The following is a 21,274-nucleotide window of genomic DNA, read 5'->3' as shown; positions in this document are numbered from 1 at the left end:
GTGAGTCCAGTTTTACTGCAACCCCTTCATGCGGCTCACAGAATCAGATCATCAGCAAGAGCCCTTGTTTCAGAAGAAGCTTTTTGCCCAAGGGTTTTCAGGACACTGTAGAGAGAAGGTGGTCATGTACACAATCAGAAGTATGCTGAGCTGATAAATCTCCTGGCACAGGGGAGGCTTGGTCAAGGCTACGTGAACATTGCTCAATACTTGCTCCCAGCAAGATACAGCAACTGCTCAGCACTTTAAGAAGTAAATGCTAGACAAGACTGAAAAGAAAGGAGGGATTTCAAAGAAAATGTATCTTGGACCTAATCCGACCAGGAAACTGGATTTGCATCTTTCTCTTCCATCTGCCTGTGGAACCAGACTGAGGATGATGCGTGTTCTCTGATCTGGTCCCTGGCTACTGCTGAAAGCAGCTTTGGGTAAACCCATTTATAACAAGACAGAAGATAAATTTACTAAGAGTGAGGTCAGAGCTAGCACAGCTGCATTCCTACCGGTGCCTCAGCCAGCTCAGTTTCAAGTAGCACACCAGCACCATGCTACAGGTAGGCCACTGCTTGCACAACTCAGGAGCAATCCCAAGGTGTGGAAGCAAGTGCCCCACTCCAGCAAAGTGCTTTTGTTCAGGTGAGCAGATCAACAGACACTTAAACCAAATACAGCTGCAAGCTGGTAACCTCAGCTAAGGCAGCCAAGAACACCCCCAGCCCCAGCTGCCCCCTGGGCACAGCCACCCAGCCTGTCAGCACTCCAGGCCGCTCCCAGTGCACCATCATGACACCTAACGGCCTACGCACATCATCACGGGCCCTGTGTGCTGATATGTTTCAGCACCCAGCCATGCTGCTGAGTGGGTTTAATTTATAATTGCTGATGAAACCCCTGGGCCTACGGAGTTAACGATGAGGAAGCATTTTGAAAATGTAAACTCCTCTATAAATACAAAAAGAACGCAAAAAGCAATGACATTGGCTCAGAACAGAGGTCCTTTTGGCTTAATCACTAAGATACCCCCAAGCCTTGCAAACTCTTTGAGGAGAGAATATCACAAAAAGCAGGGCAATTACAAGAACGGCACTGAGGTGCTGTAAAGGTGTTTGCAATCGGGTAGTTTGGGTAAAACTATCCCAGCATCGTTTACAATGCTGTGCAGGTATAAGCAGCAGAGGGAATATAGTCTCAATTACACAAATTTTAATTAAGCTATTCCAAATGAGTAATTTGAGGTCTGATAATTCAGTCATTTTTAATACCTTAATAAAGGCTGGGAAGTGCTTCTAAAACACATCTTGCAGCGGAAGGGGAACTTTTAGCTTTGTGTAGCATTTCTTTTTCTTTGCACAGTTCCATACACCTTTTTAATGGGTAGTTCTCCTGGGCACTGTTCCTGCCAGCTCGCTCTCTCACAATTACCCTGACAGGTCCAGAAGCCTTAATGTGTGGAATAAAGTGTGCAATTTAAATAAAGCAACTTAATTTGTCTTTAAGGGAAATTAATAAAGCAGTCCCTTGCAAACACACTGTGCCTTCAGTTACATTTTGTACTCTTGTTGTAAGGCTACACTTGCATTCTGGAAAAGAAACAAAAAATTCCCAAATTGCAGCAATTTTACTTGTTAAAAATAAGCCTGGTCAAAATTAACTGGGATGGAAGCTCATATATGCTAGACTATGACAAAATGAACAAATCTACCCTAAACTTTAAGTGTGTATTCTGAAAAAAACTTCTCTGCTTATTATTTACATCTTTCAAAGTATTAGCAAATATATACACATGCTGCAGACCTTAATCAGGCAGAAGGTGCTATCCACACATGAGGACATTTAATCTTCGTCCATAAATGAAGGAAGATTGATCCTTGGAGAGGGCAATACAGTGAATGGTCACGGAATCACAGCATGGCTGGGGTTGGAAGGTAACTCTGAAGGTCACCTGGTCCAATCCTTGCTTCAGTAGGGCCATCCAAAGCAGGCTGCCTGGCAACACATTCAGGTGTTCTCTGCAAATCTCCAAGGAGACTGTAAAACATCTCTGGGCAATCTGTGCCAGTGCTCCATCACCTGCATAGCACAGAAGTGCGCCCTGATGCTCAGATGTCTGTTCTTGTCCTGGCACTGGACACCACCAAAGAGAGCTTCATTTTGTCTTCATTGCTCTCTCCCTTCAGATATTTACTCACAGGCTGAGCAGTCCCAGGTCATTAAGCCTCTCTTCACAGGAGAGGTACTCCAGTTCCTTCATCATCTTGGTGATTAATCAAAGCAGAGGTGGCTAGCCCTGATAGTGAGGAAGGGCCAGCACCTAACAGTGAACCTCAGGAAGTTCAATAAGGCTAAGCCCAGTGCCCTGTACCCAAGTCAGGGCAGTCCCAAGCACAGACTGACTGGAAAACAAACTGAAAGCTGCCCTGAGGAGAAGGACTTGGGAATACTGGCTGACAAGAAGCGCAGCATGAGCAGCACTGCTGCCCAGAAAGCCAAACATATCCTAGGCTGCATCAAAAAAAGCAGCCTGTTGAAGGAGGTGGTTCTCCTGCACTACTCTGCCCTGAGAGTGAGACTACAACTGGAGTACTGCTAACAGCTCCAGGATCCCAACATACGGATTTGGACCTGTTGGAGCAAATTAGAAAGAGGGCCATGAGGGTGATCTGATTGCTGGTGTATCTCTCCTATGAAGACAGACAGAGAGTTTGTTTGTTTGTTTGTTTGTTTGTTTATTTTAAAGCTGTATTCCTATGAAACTGCTGGTGGTGCTTTTTCGCTACCCAAGCTACTGCTGGGAAGAATGCACTGCTTCATGGAACAGAGAGGGGAAACCCAGCTCTCCTCTAATCGGGATCGATATGCTTTCCTTGCTGGTGTATGACTCCAGTTAAATGAAATGTACAACATCAGACTGCCAAGCAATGAGGCTTGGTAGCTCTGCTTGCTATCGTTAGTTGTAACGTCACCATTAACAGCAATGAAGGAAACCTAGAGTAAGGCAGCATAAGGCACCGCTTGGCTACCAGCCAGACATAACTGCTGGGAACGCGTGGAGGAGGGAGGAATGAGGCACAAGCAACAGCAATCTTCCAAGGTTTTATAAAAACATTAGCAGCTCATCCTTTCCTGTGTTTTTTTTCCTTCCTGGGTCCCAAGGGAAAAAAAAATATTGGATGTTTTCCACTCCCAAACAGACTAGCAAAATGTTAGGAGCCAGTAAGTATTGAATCCAGCAAGCTTTTGCCACCTCTGGGCAGGTAGAAAAGCTAAACATAACAAATACGCTTTTTTCCAGCCTTTCCTCCAACACATAGGAAGTACGCACAATCTCATATTCCAAATGAAGTGATCAGAGGTCGGAAAAGCCCTCAGAGTACTTTTGCAGGTTGTTTTACAATACTGCAACTCCAGCCCTAGTCTTCATTGCTTGAAAGGTAACTTTCACACATCAAAAAAAATGTCGATGCTCAAGAGCATGATCTGCTTTTGTATTCTGAAATAATCATGTAGTGGAAAAGGTCACCTGCCCCCTAGAAACAAACAGACCAAGGAAAAGGTCGCACTGTAGTATTTAGTGACAGTAGTATTTATGCCCAGGAGGGACGAGGAAAAGTGGCTCAATACCACTCAGCCATGAACAAACTCTCTGTTCAAGGGAGTATAAATGCTTATGGGGAAGAAGATAGAAGATTACGCTGCAGAAGACCTGTAAGACAAGGCAAATGCTGAGGCCTCAGCAGCAACGAACAATTCTCACCTAGACAGTAGTAAGTTCGCTGCAAGATCTTTCTCAGCTCCTAACGCACCCATCTCGCTTCTTTGAAAAGGTTCCAAGCGTTAAGGTATAAATGACCCTTGAAATTAAGAAATCTACTTTTGCTGCTTTCTTCTTCTCATTATAGACAGGTCAAGCTACTCCACTTGTTTTGCAGCATCTAATGCGGTGGGGAGAAAAGTGTCTAGAAAACTGATTTCCTCCACCAGGCACCATGAAGTGCCTATGAGTTATTATTCCACAAGAACTAGTGCTCCTTACACAAGCAAATTTAAGAAAAAAAAAATAAAAAAGACCTCAAATTGTTGGTAGGAAGAACTAAAATCAGAACTATTGTTGAAAAACAATCAGACAATTAAATCCAATTAATCTTATCCAATTAACCTCTTCTGCATAATTCTGCAAGTTGAGAGAAATCTCAAAACAATAAGGCTACGCTTTTCCTCAAAAGAGCTAAAACAGCATCATCAACACATTTTTCAAGACTGTACTTCTACAGAATTGAAAAACAGCAGTAATTACATACAGCAGATCCTTTTTCACAGTGGCTAATCAGGTAAAAATCACTCAGTTGAGAAGTGGTCCGTGATTTGCATCATAAATTTGAACCACCTGCCGGAGCATTCCACTTGCTACTGACACAGTATCAACAAATAAGATGTCGCAGAACCTTGTTTTTAATTCATCCATGCAAAATTCCAGATTAAACATTGGGACGTTAATATAGTATTAGCAGTAAAAACAAATCCTTATTTTCTTGATCCTTTTATCATGTGAAATGGGATAACAAGCATTTAAAATTAATAAAAAATTGAAGAACGGTGAGTTTTTTAAAAAGACCATATTTAATAAGGGATGTTTAGTTTGGAAAGACATCCACTTTGATTATGATACATCTTAAGTAACGTGTTTTAAGTGAATTGCTTTCCATGGATATTCTTAAAAGGACAAATCACGTTACAGTAGCTCCAGCTGCCACCAGTGCTGAATGACTGGGATGTTTCATTTGACCACGTACTGCCCTCTGACACAGCTAATCTGACAATGTTTAAAAGCTCTGGGACAGGCCAGACTATCTCCTGCCAGAGGCAGGTGATAATAATTTGTCTCACACACACACAACACACCTCTGAAGTCTTTTCTACCTAGACGCCATCTTCTTTTTAGTTCAGGGGGGGATCACTTTTCTTTATCACTGTGAACATTATTACACTCACTTTTTATTGATTTTCAACTGAACAGCACAGTCATTTCATTTGATTTTATGAACAGTGAGTTTTTCACTGCCTGGATGTCACCAAACTGACAAAAGAAGTTACATGCTTCAGGTGATAACCACCATCTCAAGAGTGAAATTTGTTAAGTGAACAACTAACTTCACTGAAATAAATTAGACCTCATCAAGTCATATCCTCATTCGGCCACACTCATCAAATCCTAATCTTAATTTGGCAAGATTTACAGGGTTTTTGTTTTGATCTCACATGTTTGCAAGGAAAAAAATGTGAACCTGCATCGATACACTGTGAAAGCAGTATTTCACCATAGCCTGTGACATACTCAAACAGCTGTTTATAAATAAAATGCTAGCACTGGATAAACTATTTTTAGAATTAATTACATGTCATTGTTGTCTCTGACAATGTAGACCTAGCAAACTTAACAACAGTTTACACTACAATCCTTATTGGATTCTAATCCAACCACCAGACACTATACCTACAGATTTTTCATTGGACTGTATGTAATAGCACCCTGACTTTCCAGGAAGGTTCATCTTACACCAATTCAATACGGCTGTGATTCTCTGACCAGTTAATTAGAGTGCTGATTATCTTCCTGCTGCCCAAAACTCCTATATAAATCTTATAGTGATGCTTACAATGACATACATTGCCTCTGTAGGAATTGTGATTTAAAAATGTAGGCAAGACAAATGGATAAAGGAAAGAAATTAATCAAAGAAACACTGCTTAATACCATTTGAGTTCTAGCCATTGACTCATTATGACAATAATTAATGCTATCACTTACACTGCTTCGAGGATAAGTAACAGTAAGCAGTGCTGTTATATATACAGACATGCAGCTTAACCACTGTCCATGAAGTCACAGGGCAGGATGCATTATAAACACTCCACAAAGTAGAGTGTTCAACAATGTGTCTGCAAATTAATAAGTGGAAGGCACTCATGGCACTGAAGTGGTACTGACTGCATCCACCAAGAAGAGGATGAACATCACAGCATGAGTCAGCTTCCCAATTACATGATCAGGTGACATGGCCTTTGGAAATTTATATTTATTTTGTCAAGGTTTTTCTTCATCAAAACTGTAAGGAAGGATATGATGTTCAGTTCCATTATGGAGTTGGGATGTAATCAGTTTGGAGTCAGGTCAGCAATTCTTCCTGTACACTAGCTGAGATGCAGTCTTAGTGAAATAATGAAATCAATAAACAGCAAACAAGCAGCTTCAAAATTATTAAGGAATGTTATTCATTTGCAAGCCAAGAAGGTAATACTCTTGAGCAAAACATTCCTATATGGCTAACAGTTCCACAACAGAACATTACTTTGCTTGCTCTCTTTCATTTCTTCCTTCACTGCTAATATACCTATGGCTTAATTGCCAAGAGACATGAGGTCCTTGAAAGAGAATGATCCCTACCACTGGTAGCTCATCAGCAAATCATGGCTTCTCTGCCATAGCTACGTGTACTGACTACATGTATGCAAAGATTACTGTCACATACTTTACAAAGATGACATACTCTAGGTCTGACAACTACCCAAGGGTGTTAGAGCCCAATTAATCCTATTTTCCCAAAAGAAAAAAAAATATATTATGCACATTACAACTTTCAGTGGTATCAGTGGATAAACAACATTTTAAAGAAGATTGTATGTACCATCTCTTAAGATTTCAGTAAAATAATGTAATTGATTTGTGACATGCATGTCTTCTTAATGCAAACATGCAAATCAATTATTTGAATATGAATAAAACCTCAGAGAAAAGCAACACACAGTGTAAGAGCTCTGTGATAAATAAGTACAGGATTTCTTTTTTAATGGCAAAGAAAGGCAGTTTAACCTCTTCAGGCAGCTTTTCAGCAGGACAAATAAAAATGCATGAACTGAAAAGGGCAGTAAATGTTTATCTTCCTTGGTCACTGATTGTTAGTAGCTCACCCTGCTCTACTGAGTAGCCAGTCACAAGATCAACACAGCAGCTCCTGCTGAAATTCGGCTGAAGGTTTAGAAGTACCTCCCAGCATTCTCTCACCTTACGTTAAGCAAATGAGACACTTCTTCCAAATACACCACGGAGAATGGCCTCCCTCACACTCCAAATTAAATGGAAAGCTGTCACTAGCTGCAGTGCACTGGAGTCTGCAAGGGTGTGGGTGGATTTTTTTCCACCCTTCTTGTCTTACCCTGGGGAGTTAGGAGAGAGAAACAGATGCATCCTGACTGCATCCTGCTATTGCAATTACTGCTTGCAGAGACACTGAGGAAACTCATCCTGTCATCCCATAGGGGGGCTGGAGGAAGGGGATGCTAACAGTATGGTATAGCAGACCAAGCTCTCCTGGGCCACCGCTACAAAGTTTAGTCACTCTCAGCTTAAAGGCAAAATGCTATCATTCACAGCTAAGCTGTCTGCAATTAAATCTTCACCCTTAGAAGATAAACTCAAAAAGAATTAAAAAAAAAAAAAAGCATTGGCAGTCTACTTTGATTTCTGTTCTTCTCGTCTCAAAGGTCCTTGAATTCTCTAGGACAACAAAATCATGCAAATTCTCATTTCAGTGATGCCCTGGAGCCATCATGAAGGATGAGAAAATTTGTAAGGGGGCTGTAAAAGAACAGTGTAGAAAGAAGACCCGCTGCAGGGGAATTGCTCTTGGAAAGAAAAGCAGCCAGAGCAGTTCTGGGTACTTTGAAGACTTCCAGAAGGAAGTTAGAAGAGAAAAGGGGAGTGGTTCGTAACAGCCTTGCACAAACTGGGGGGCAACTATCAGCAGCTGAGACTTGGAGTGTCACGCATCACTGAGTTTTACTATCTCTCCTATTTCAGCGTTTGTTTTTTCACCATGTTCTTCATTTGCATAACTAGTCAATCTGCATCAACATCTGGTAGATAAATTAAATGATACAGCTAAGGTCATCACTGCAATTACCTATCGCCACTTCCATTTGACCATTAAACAACAATTATGTCATTTAATATTGACGGTTCGTTATGTAACTTTAAGTAACCATAACTTTAAATGAAGAGTGAAATTGCCAAACTTGAGTCAGCAATAGATGCTTCATTAAAACTGACAAAATTGCTACGTTGTTGAAATAATAAAGAGAAGCAGTCCAGAGCAAGCACTTCAGCTTCTTAAAAGGAAGAGCTTATGTTGAAGGAACAGCCAGGTAAGAATTTCTGATACGCACACTAACTCTCAAATGAAGTATTTTACAGTTATTAAAAGTATCTTTATAAATGGCCTTGTTTCAGCAAATGAGTGCAAAGAGAATTAGAGATACCTTCCTTTGTGGGCAGGTTAGCTTATAATTTCTTCCTGCAGCCTCTTTCTGCTTTCTCTGACGCAGACCGTACCTGAGACAGGATACAGGACTGCTGGACAGACAACCCAATCAGGTACAGCAATTTACCTTCATTTTAACAAATATCCGAACCCCTAAAAACAAAGCTGAGGAAAATAAGTTTGAAGCTTGGATTTCATCCATTCCAGCAGAATGTGCTGCGGCAATTTGTAGGTGTGTGAGGTGGATATACGTGAAGAATAAAACGAACATTATTTCTCCTTTTACCAAAAGACTTGTCTTGCTCCTAGTTGCGACTTCCTCGTTTTCTTACAAAAAATAAATAAATAAATAGATAAAATAAAATTAAGCTTTCAGTAATTTGGAAGAATTTAAATTAGACACAAAGATCCCCCAGGAAATTACAATACACTGGAATCAATTAAAGCGTGGTGAATTTACAGAAAGGCAACAAATCCGTCAGTACCTGGGATGTACAGAAAGCTCCATCTCATCACTCAATTGCTCCCTACGGGCTAAATGTAGGAGCTGGAAAATGGAAATAAACATTCTTGACAGCATTGATGTATCTGATCTCACTGTTTTGCATTTACCTGGATCGTACAATTCATGTTTTCTACCAGATTTTTAAAATGCATATATACTAAGCTCCTTCCTGGCTTCTCCACATGAATAAGAAGCAAAATTTGGATCCTACTGTGGGGAAAAATAATAGGATCTAATGAGTATGCAATACAAAATCGACTTTAATAATATCTTTTCAGATAAAGTATTACTGAACAGTCTGAAAAGACTTGAAACATCCCATTATTACCGTTTTGACCCGAGGCAAAGAAAAGCACTGAAAACACATCAAGGCTTCCATTCAAGACTAAACGGGTTATGCTTGTATTATGCAATTTATATGAGAGTTAGGCAATGATGAATATACCCAATTCAAAAATAAAATAAAATAAAATGGTAGGTTATTCAGTCGCACCTTTTTCAAAGCTTTATACTATGTGGCAGTGCACGAAGTATCAGTTTGTTTAACCTGTTTTCTACACATGTACAAACACTTAAGTTTAGTAATAGAAATGCCTATTGCACATGCTATGCTAAAAAACAGTGCTGCTTCCATATTAATAAGCACTTGGTCCCAGCTCAGAAAGATCAGCCACAAAGAATAATGCCCGGGTGGACATTACTTTCTCTTGAAAACAGAAGGCTTTTAAAAGAAAAAAAAAGAAGACAAAATCTGCCTAAACACGTCCCTTCTTTATGCTATAAGCAGTGAGGATGTCTTCAAATCTTGACATCCAGGTGATACTTACAGTGATAAAATCTCAGTTAAACTAAATGCAACCTGACTTCAACAGTCACACATCATTTGAACTGTTGACCTGAACCCACCAGGAGACTTCTTCCCTTCGCACAGAGCTACCTCTTGACTTCTTGATTATTCCAGACTACTGCAGTTGAAATACCAGAAAGAAATCCCAGAAGAAAAGTAGTTTCAACAGGACTTCAGGTCTGACCAGCAACGGTATCAGAAATATCATGTTATCTCTGGATCAAAGTGAGCTACAGAGTTTGGAGTGCGGTTCAATTAACAGGCAACTGTTTGAGGATCTACCTGTATTAAAGAGATGTCGGCACGCACAATTGCTATTTGTCCTGAATCCTTTAAACACCTCACTTCCAGAGCAGAATAATAAGAGAGGCAAAAAGGGCTATATGTTATAATTAAATAGCAAGTCAACACTCGTCTGCTTTTGCATTTTGTTAGCCTGAATTTAACACGTCTTCTATCCCTTTTTGATATACAGAGCTGTCTTCTGGTTAATTTTTAAACAAATTGCTGCCACAGTGTTAATATTACAAGGAAAAAACATTCACACTTTCATTCCACTTTATCATATTGTGTTTCTAAAATAGCTTGGGTATACTTTCACATCTGAGCACTGCAGAGATACCTGAGTTAGCCTGAAATACACCAGTTTATCTACTGAAAACAGTCTAATTATGCCAGCATAGAGTTAAGCAGAAGATAATTTAAGCTATTTTTCACCACAGTAAATAAACCTGCACTGAATGCTAGACTTGAGTGCCTTAGTACTAAAGCTGGCTTGTTTAAAAGCCAGTTCATGTACTTGCACTATACAGACATAACCTCCTCCTTGAATGCAGCATATTGATTGATATTTCTTTTAGAGAAATAGCTTAATTTTTATTATACCCTCCATTACTTATTAACAGGACCATTAAAAGCAAATAGTTAGCTATTAAATGGTCTGCCAAGCAGCCTATACTATAGCATAGATCGACCTACTGTATCTCATCGATGTGCTTCTGTTGCTAAAATCCAAAGCTGCTATGAATTTTTTGAAATCAAACAGAAAGACCCAACACAAAAGCCCACCAGGGAGGCACATCTGAAGTCATAATAAGTGTGCAATTTGGGTATTCAAAATGCCATCATGACAGCTGCCATGCGTTCTGAGTATTGAGTGTTTTAAAAATAAAGCAGTGGCAACGCAGTTTGTCAAACTGCTTCCATTGGCTTTCTACCATCCAGAAGTCAACATTAACAGCAGCTTGGTTTGATTTTTCATCTGCCTTTTGTAAAACAGTGAAAAGATTCATGATTTCTTTCTTCTTTTTTTCCTTTTTCTTTATCCATTTCTATTGTAGTCTTTAAGTAAGTTCGCAACAAAGCAGCAAAATTACTTAGTAAATACAGTGCACACTCCAACCACGCTGATACATTAATTTTTCCACTTGATGTTTGAAATAAATCATTATACCTTACACACTTGTTTGCGGAAAAATTAATCTCAGTAACACCACAGCTTCTTGCTTTAAATTGATTTTGGTTCACTACTTCTTGAAATCTTTGTCTTAATAATTCCTCTGATTGGGAAAAAATAACAACAACTGGTAGGGATGTCTTACCTAAAGACTGGTAGAGCTCAGTCATTTTGGGATGATCCCAGCAGGTTGTCTGCGTCTCATGGCTACAATAAAAAACATAAAAGTTAGTAAAATGGAATTTCTCTTTCCCTTCCCTCACACAGTGTGCATCCCAGTGCTGTGCCAGAACACTGCCAGCAGCCTGAGCTCTTGCAGGAGGGAATCTAAGTAGCAGCAGGCACGTCTTCTTTCAACACCAGATGTCCATTTGGACTGCTGTATTTAGGCATGGGCTCAAGAAGCAAAATTAAAAGTTCTGCTAATATTACAAAGACAGTGAGCATTCAGGCAATACGGTGATTTGGGTTGTTTCTCTTATCCTAGGGTCTCTGTGAAGTTTCAGGAGGCAGAGCTATACGGAAGCCAGGAAAAACCCAAATGGGGTTACGAAACCCTGCACTATGACTAGAATGTAAATGGGCCCATCACTGCACAGAAGCTCACAGCCTTCAGCTTTACAGCAGAATGCTGCCAAAAGACATGCAGTGTGAGAGAACCAACTAAGTGAAGTGTTAGCAAGTGCAGTAGCAACTCACATCTCCCAAGGCTACACATCTTAAGATTTTTTTAATGACAGTGTGGCTAATGCAATCTTATTTCCACATTAACATTGGAAACTTGAAAGAAAATTCTCCTTATCTATTCTATAGCCAGTGAAGTCCTGGTCACACAGAATTCAGCTCAACTGAGAGACAACCATCACTACACTTAAAGAAAACTCTGAAATGTACAGTTGCTAGCAACCACATTTGCAGTTCTTGGACTTAAAGAACAGACATCCTGGGTCCAACACACATACAGTGTTTGGAAGTACAGACACAGAAGAGAGGGGTCTGATCCACAGTGCTTAGTTATCCTGGAAGCACACACCTTTCAGCTCCAAAAGACTGAATTGCAACCCAACAAGCAAACTGAGTGCCACTGTACAGCAAACAGTGCGTGTAAAGCTGATGCTACAGAGAGCAAGGGGGCAAGTGGTGAACCCAAGTGCACCTCTGCAGACACACCCTAGGGATGCAGCTCTCCATGTAACACTTTAGCACCACCACTGCTGCAAGGGAAGAGAATAGTGTTTTCTTAGCAGGATTTCATATTGACCTTAGAAGACAAGCTATTTACTTGATCCATGTGAATACTTCACTGGCCCAGCAACATCTGTACATTCTGTGTGTAATATCCCCACATTTTCCTCTAAAATTACAAGGAAGAATGAAAGGAGTAAGCATAAGCAAAAATGCAGGAACGGCACTTCCTGAGCTGAGCACAAGATGTTAAGGAAACCTCAACTCATCAGTCTCAGCATCCCCCTCTTTCCTAATTCCTGCAGTGGCTGAATGTAGTGAGAAAGGGGCGAGGACATCAGAGCCGCAGCAGCCGTCCTGGTCTTTGCTCTGGGAAAATACAAATACTGCTATTGCCTTTGGTCACCTGACCTTACAGTTTGATGACCACAGATACAGGGCTGCTTACATGAAAACACCGCACCCACGATCCCAAATTTTTTAAGACTCCTGCTACAAGGAAGTTCTGCAGTACCAGCAGTGTGCTGCACATTCTGCTAAAGTGCATTTTGGAAGAAAAATTTTCATTTACACACTGAATCCTCCCAAAATCTGACTCCTGCTTGTACGATAGCAACCCAAAGGAAAAGAACAACAGGATGTATTTACTACCAAATAACTGCGTTAAGAGAGAGAACTCACAATTCAGGTAAGCAGGCAACAGCAGCAAACCAACACTCAAGCCTGCAGAGCTGTGCCTGCTGTTTGCTAGTTCTCAGTGTTCGTTCCAGACCAGCAGTTCCCTGGCAGCAGCCTGGCGGGCCCAGCCGGGGAGTGCTGCAGGACTGAGCTCAGAGCTGCATACAGGCGCTCCTTGTGCAGGGGAGCTGGCTCAGGGCAACAACCCAGGGACTCTGGGGATGGTGGTTTTCCACACCTCCTTATTATCTCAAATGCCATGCGCAGTGCTTCTGAGATATCCCAACAGCAAGTGTATCCTTGGCTTCTGTGACAAAGCATGTAGCAAAGAAGAAACTAAGAACTTAGGCATGCAGTTGCAAGAAAGCTCTGAAACTAATTGCCTAATTTTCCCTGTGAATTTAGTTTGGCAGCTCCAGATTGTTTTGTGGATGAACTAGGCCATTTGGGGATATACAGCTATTGGTCTGGGAGCTTTCAAAGGCACTGATTCCCCATTACAGTATTATAAAGCCATTGAGCTTGTGGCAATGATGTTCCTATACAGCACCCAGAATCCTACTGCCTGTGTAGAATAGAAGTACAAGAGAGCCATTTAAGATGCAAAAACTGTTATGGTTAATCACTCATCAACACCATGTGGACAGGATATCGTTGGTATTTTTGTTTTTGTGGTAAAGCTGTATCAGATATCAGGGAATTTAATGCGTGTGGCGTAAGCTTAGGTCACTTATTAACCATCCGTAAAATACATAGCTGATCTACCGAAGACACTGTAAATAAAATTGCCATTGCCAAAGAAACATTGGACTGTTTTCATACATTTTTACTGCCAGGTACCTCAAACGACTACACAGCATGCTCTTACATCACGACTGCCTAAAATAATTCACCCAGGGATGCCCATTTTGCAATGAGCAGTTTCACTCACTTCACCCACACGTCCCAAGGGCTGAGCTGGTGGGGTGGATGCCTTTCTCCAGTGCTCCCTCCCTTCGTTCCGGTGTCCTTCCCAGAAGAGAGCTGAGGCCTGGTGCTGGAGCAGGTGAAGAGGCAGGGCAATGCCCCAGACACATAGGAGGCAGGAGGGCCGCAGCTACTTCACTCCCACAGGAAGCAGGAGGAAGGTGAGACTGCAGCCCTCCTGCTCTCTATGAGCCTTTCCACTGTTTCCAAAGGCCATCTGACCATGAGCTAGGGGCCAGCCAGGGGGAGGCTCTGCCTGCCCTAAGGGAAGCGCCAGCTCAGCAGTTCCTGCAGCCTCCACCGTGCCTGGGAACGCTGTAGCATCCTTAATAGAGCTGCAGCACAAGGTCTGCCAGAGTTTCAAACTCTGGTGAGCAGGGCTCTTTGCAGCATGCGAGTCAGGGGGATGCAGGCAGACATGGGAAGCACGAGCCCTCTGACTAGCAATAGCTGGAGCCTGGTGAGACATGCCCAAGTGAGGGCTCATGGGGCTTGTTCTCCTCTTTCCCATCTGACTTAAGCTGCAAAGGTGAAAAGGAAATTAAAAGTGGGCCTGAAAATGAGAGGAGCAGTGCTGGATAATGGTGACACATAGGTGCTGGTGTGACTGGCACACTAAATACACCAATAGGTCAGGGGGATGAAAGCACAGTCCTCACTTAACACATCCTTTGGGAGCAGCAGGACCGCTTCATTAAAAGCTAATTACATCATATTAGCAAGGATAATTTTTACGTGGGCAATTCTGTCACACTGTGCCCGCATAACCCCTCTGTTCTTGCAAAAAGCACAGACATTCATCTCTTGTCATTGTCGGGAGAGCTAACAGCACACAGGACTGCAAACCTGAAACCGAGAGACGATAGTCCAAATGGCACAAGAACTGAATTACCATTCTCTTGCTACAACTTGATCAGTTGAAACAAAACACAGTTATTTTCTCTTCCCACATTTTACATTACCACTAAGCAACGCCAGCAGCGGGGGGGAGTAGAGAACAATGTTGCACCAGCGCTAAAACATCCCCGCAAAGGTTGTACCCAAACACTCACAAATCTCTTTAACTCATCCTGATTGCACTCCTTCTTTTTGCATATATGTAAGATTCAGGTGCTCTTGTTTATTCATTGCAAAGTTCCGGAGTCTGGAACTTCAAACTGAACTGTGCAGCCCTTTCTAAACTCCTGCTGTGCTTCTTCTGTTGCTGACGTATTTATTTGAAAGCGGAACATAAACGAGATGCAAGCGTGCAGATGTTCACAGAATAAGAAATTTCATCAGGTGGCAATAAACAGATACTTACATACACTTAATAATAAGCTGCAATTAAAGTACCGTCTTATAAAGCAATGAATAATCCACTTTCAAACACTGCAGTCTGTAATACCTCTCACCTTTTGGCTTTAAGATGAATAAAAGGTTATTACAACCACCGTATGACTGCTGTCAAAAAGCCAAAATAAACACGATACAGTTGCTTGGCTTTCACTAACCTAACATAAATGCATTTCAAAGTGTTTGCATGCACAGACACTGCTGCTCATTGAAAATCAGAAATGTTTTCAGCAGCAGATGACAGTGATTGCCAGAAGACTTAACAGCTGTCTTTTTACAGGGTTTCATTAATTCCTTGGCTACACCACGGCACTGCGATGGAAAGTATTAGCGGTGAGAGAAGGTGGCACTCCTTTGTGCTGTACAAAGGACTACTGTTTTCATCTATAAATCTAGAGACTACTGATCTGTGCACGGAGATTATTCCCGTTTAAGCCAAGGATCAGCGTCTTTCCAGCAAGAATTTGACTGCAGCATGTTTTATTGGCTTTTGCCAGATTTATCACGCTGCCGAAGGGAGGCACCAATACATATTTAAGTTTCTCGCTGATAGTGGAAACGAACAGTCAGAGAAAGGCAAATACCAACTGCCGAGAACTGAAGAGTAACTCTTTCTCGTCGCTCGCTATGTTAAACATTTTACACGCTCTATCTCGGGCAAAGATGCCCGCTCGGCGGCGGGGCTTTGCTCTCCAGCTGCTACCTGCCCGCCCAGCTCGGGCAAAGCCCAGCCGCTCCGCTCCCACCAAAACCATCTCACTGCGGGGCATGGGACCCCACAGCCACGCACCCGCAGAGCGGGCTCTGAGCAAAAAACACGGCGAGGCAAGGGTCAAACAACCAGAGGATAGAATAGTTAAGGTCGGAAAAGACCGCTAAAAGATCACTTAGCGCGCAGCTCCTGGGAACCCCTCCCGGCCCTGCCGTCATGGGAAAGGTGACTGCTAGCATGAAAGGACTCCATAAAAGTAATACCCATTGAAGTGTTTTAGGGAAGTTCGCTTCCGCACCAACTTAGGCGCTGCACAGGTAACGCTCCACACTCCTCCGTCTGCCCTTTGCGACCCATGGCAGCGCGCTCTCCCATCCCGGCGCACACACCGCCCGGCTCCAGCTCCGGGTTCCCGGCGGACCCCGCACCCTGCGCGTCCCAACCGGATACACAGCGCGGGTCTACGGCCTCCATTCCCAACTGCCCTGCAGGGATCGCGCGGAAAGTTGACCTTTTCGGAGAAACAAATCGCTTCCCCTACGGTCTTACGAGGAGACGGACGCGCTACCTCCACGCCGCTGCCGTGAGCTGGGATGGCCGCGGCCACCGCGCTGCCCCCGGCTCCATCATCCCGCCCGCAGCCCCGCCACGAGCCGAGCCGAGCCCAGCCCGGCACCTGCCGCCGCTCCCCCCCTATGCTCCTCACCCTCTGCGTTGCTCCCTCATGGCGGCAGCTGCTCGGTGGCGCCGCGGAACCAGACACAACGATACCGCCCGGCCCCGCCGCCCAGCACCACTGCGGCCGCCCCGCCGGCGGGCGGGCGGGAGGGAGAGAAGGAGAGGGCGGCGCTCCCCGCGCCGAGCCGCGCTGCACCGCCCCGGCCCTCCCCCCGGCGGAGGGGTCCCGCGGGGCTGAGGCGGACACGGTCACGGCAGCGGTGGTTTCGTGCCCGCTTCCACCGGGGGCTGCTGCGGAGTTCGGGTCTCTGCTTCCCACCGTGAAGAGGGCCGATGGGGTCGGTTCTGAGCCCCTACATTTCCTGAGCGCGGGGACGGGTGCCACGTTTCTTAGTATGAATTGTGCTTCACCTTGGTTGTGCAAATAAAAGCCAAAGACCTTCTCTTGGCATCACAAGCGTCTCCTATCCGCGTGGCCCGCCAACTCACATCACCACGTCCTTCGCTCATGGCAGCAGTGCTGGGTGAGGAACAGGCCCTACCCACTGCTGGGCAGTTTTTCAGGTTTACATTTGCTTCTCTCATGGTACAGCCGCCCAAAAGGGTGCCTTTAAAACCTACAGGAACCCACAACATGGGGAAGATGAGGCCTGAACGCATGGAAAATTCATCTCACCCATGTTCACTGCCTTACCACAGCACTGCCCAGAGGCTGCTCAATAAGCATGTACCCGGCTGGTTTCCACCCTAAGTATTAGGATACTTAGGGCTGTCCTTAAGGATTCGGGTACCTGAATTATCTGGCTTTAACAAAAGCCCAGCAGGGTTCAGGGGATGCCCTCATGTTTTTCTGTTGATACAAGTGCAGGATGCTCAGGGGTCAGCCCCAGCAACCGCAAAAGGCAAGAATGAAACCCAACAGAGCGAAATGTTAACTTCTCATCGTTTCCTAACAACCTAATTTGCTTCAAAAGGTCAATGTCACAGTTTTTATTTATGTTGCATTTCCAACACTGCCCAGACAAAGTAAGAGAAACAGGATTCATCTTAGTGTGGGCAGACAGACACCGCACCACATCAGGGCTCCCCGTGTTACTGTGTATGTCAGCTTTGAGGCGACTGAACCGGTGAAGGCTGTCAGTTGTTTCGATCAACAAACATTTCTTCTCCCATCTCCCGCTAAGTTTTAAGAAACAAGAGATCTCTCTCTTAGTTTTAAAGCGTAATCTGTAGCATGTTAATTGGGAGGGACTTCACGATCCATTATGACAACGGCAGAGCAGCCTGCTTAATGTAGCAAGACTCGCTGTGGCTGGAAGCCTGCAGCTTCGCAGAAAAAGCATTTTGCTTTCTTTCAAGATATCTCTGGTCCTGATCCTCATAATACACATTCCTTCAATTTCTTACTGTTTCTAGAGCCGCCTGGTCAAGCTCTATGCTGCTATTACAGTGTTTGTCTTTCCCACACAATAGTGCCAAGTAATAAGAATTTAAAAAACAGTCTGAAATTCTCATACTTTGCATAATCTTCTTTCTCCTTGAGTTACAAATAAGGTATTGTATTCAATTAGACTCACAGCAGGTGAAAACCCCAATTAGTGAATCCATTTTCTTGGCTTTTTTTTTCCCCCTACCTTACACCCACGCACCACTTTTTTTCCTTGAACAATAAGGGGGAACTCTGAGTCATTCCTCAATTGAAAAGCAAATTAACCCTTTGATCTCCCAAATCAAACTATTACCCACTCAAGAACATCCAGAGGAAAACATGAGTGTTGAAAGATTAAAGGATTAAGGCCTATTGACTTTATAATTTGATTTTATATATGAAAAAATACGTATTTAATTCTGCTCTCTGTCTCCAAATTCGCAAGAGATTTTAGCAACTTTTGACCTCGAGATTATACTTCTGCTGTACAACTCAAGTAATACCACTCTTATTCCAAATTGCTTTTAAACTATTAATAATTTATTATGAAATGTAATTTGTTTGCAATGTAAACAGATACTGTCTTCGGGATTTTTAACTGAAGCAAGTCTATATGCCATACTTAATTTTAAGCCACTTATCTGATAAAAAAACAACAGTCGTCTTCTGTAGAAAATAAAACAAGATTTCAGAACAAGCAGAATTTTAATTCCCCGTGGTGCTTTTCTTATCCAAGGACCATTTAGTCAATTTGAGCACCTACACAGAGAACTTAATCAAAACGGTGTTTATTTCTTATACTTAGTGCAGGACTGTATCTGATCAAGGTGTCTGTCTATCAGTTCCAGGTGCCTCAGGGGAAACCACAGCCCCCTGATAAAGGAGGGGTGATCTGCTTTCACTAATAGGATCTTATTCATAATTAAATACTAGCTGAGTACATCTAAACTCAGGATTTTCAGGTAGTATAACTGCACTGCTTGCTGTCCAAATGCTGATTGCATCTGTGCCATCTCGTTTTCCAATCCTAATGCATTATTCTCAGAATTTTGTCATTTTTGTATAAGGAAAGAGCAACGGACACAAAAACTTTAAAAATAGTAATACAAGCATAAAATAATCAATTCTCAAACACTATTGTTTGCATGTAAATCTTCTCCGGTTTTATGAAGGAGATTGCCATTAGCACCCCATCTCACAGACAGATAAGGAAACAAAGGCAGAAAAGAGTTGGAGCTTGCCTAGAACTGCTGAGGAGGGTAGACCTAAGTTTGCTCGTAAGGTTGGCACCTAATGAGTCAGAAAACTACAGATATTTCTTTAGTTTTACTGTCCCTGAAAGTAAAGATACAACATTTTCCTATTAACTAAGTTTTGTTCCTGCCGTTCTGTGAAGCATGCAGTGCTCCTTGTATGCCTGGCTCTACCATTTCTCGGTTATCTGTGCAGTGGATTAGAGCGCACTAGCCTTGCATATAAGAAGACATTGTGGTGCCCTGTGTTGGGCTGGCTAATCCGCTATGCTCTTTGAGCCTATTTTCTTTTTCTTGGTATAAATAAATACTAAGAATCACTTGGGATGGCACGGTGACACTTTCCTGGATCATCTGTTTTAAATATGCTCCAAGGGCTGAAACCTCCAGGATTTCTTCTTTGTTCACTGATAGCCCTCTCAGACAAGCCAAGAAGAGAATACTGTTTTGGATAATGCTTTCTTGTTTTGTTTTGTTCTTGTCTGTTTGAACATTACTTCTGTAAGCACATTAAAATACTGCAAATGCAATGCAGAAATTAGTTTTGAAAGTCTGCATTCATTTTCCCCAAAGCCACCCTGTGAATTAAACACTTACAAGAACATTCACTGCTATGTATAATCAGTTATTTGCACCATATGAGAGCTGCGGAGGGAGCATGCCATTTCCCATTCAGAGGGAAGCCCAGTTTGTGTCCTACATGAATGGAAATGAGGCAGGTGCTGCTTCTTCAACAGGGATTCTCCATCACACCATAAGACAGCTGTGTAATCACAGAATTCCTGAACCGTAGGGGTTGGAAGTGACCTCTGGAGATCATCTGATCCAACTCCCTTCAAGTTCCCTAGATTAGGTTGCAAGGCCTGTGATTTATACTGTAGAAATTAATCAAATTTATGTCACTCCAAGTGTACCATGTCCAAATCACCCATTTACATTTCTACCCAAGGAATGATTGGATTTCAAAGCTTGATGGCTGGGATGTTCTTGCATCAGACAGAGTAGGAAAAATGTTCATAAATAAATAAATATATATATATATACACACACACACATATATGTATATACATATGTAGTGGCTATTGCAGAGCTTGCAGCAATTTAATGCACAATATGGAATACTTTCCATACACAGCATGTGTAACAGGCTGACACGTACCTCCGCCTTCCTTCACAAATCTCCTTTGGGCTGAGCTTGCTCATACTGTAGTAAAAACACCTGGCTAAAACAGAAGTTCTCATCACCCTGCAAGATGAGTGTCGCAGAGCCTTGGGAGCAGTCTGCGTGTGGCTTATGTTACACCACACTGTTGATAGAATATGAATGATATGACGCCTATCATTTTAGGTGTACCAAATATACATTTGAAATTTGTAGTACTGAAATCTTGAAAAGATTAATTGGGAGAGAGTAAAACTGTTTTTTTAGCTGGAAGTGGCAACATAGGCAGCTTGCGGTAGCAGAGCATTTGTTCAGTCCAGTGCCAGGTGTAGTACCATGGTAAGGTTATGTGCACTGTTGGATATAGGTGGCAGCACATCCTGATTCCACCAGTGTTATGAGCTTCTCAGGTAAGCACCCGGACATGCCAAAACCTCCCTTCTCCCCATCACAATCCAGGCTGGATGTATCTCTGGGCATCCTGGTCTGGTGGTTGGCGACCCTGTCTGTGGCGGGGGGCTGATACTAGATGATAATTGTGGTTCTTTTCAACCCAGGCCATTCTATGATTCTGTGATTGTATCATGATTCCAAGCCATAATTAGTAAAGAAAATGAAGAAAGAAGCAGAACCCTTGCTCTCCTGGGATGGAAATGAACTGGAATGTGAAGAGTCACAAGAATGGGAAGATGAAGAAGCAAAACGCTGGCAAAATGTTAGATAAATAGAAGTATTTAAAAAACCTTCTGAAGT

General features: G+C 42.8%; 1 protein-coding gene across 42 annotated transcripts in view; it reads right to left on the bottom strand.

Annotated features, from left to right (window-relative positions):
- The window catches only part of DMD (dystrophin), a 1,121,556-nt gene that overhangs the window by 65,090 nt on the left and 1,035,192 nt on the right, over positions 1–21,274 (bottom strand). For all 42 annotated transcript variants that reach the window (XM_085549559.1, XM_085549432.1, XM_085549489.1 and 39 more), the window contains one exon: positions 11,269–11,330. In XM_085549559.1, the coding sequence (XP_085405685.1) occupies positions 11,269–11,330 (62 nt within the window). The remainder of the gene's footprint in view (positions 1–11,268; positions 11,331–21,274) is intronic.

The sequence above is a fragment of the Coturnix japonica genome, chromosome 1, assembly GCF_054131305.1.
Source record: "Coturnix japonica strain WE chromosome 1, WE-NBRP24, whole genome shotgun sequence".
NCBI lineage: Eukaryota > Metazoa > Chordata > Aves > Galliformes > Phasianidae > Coturnix > Coturnix japonica.
This window is presented reverse-complemented; position numbering and strand designations above follow the sequence as displayed.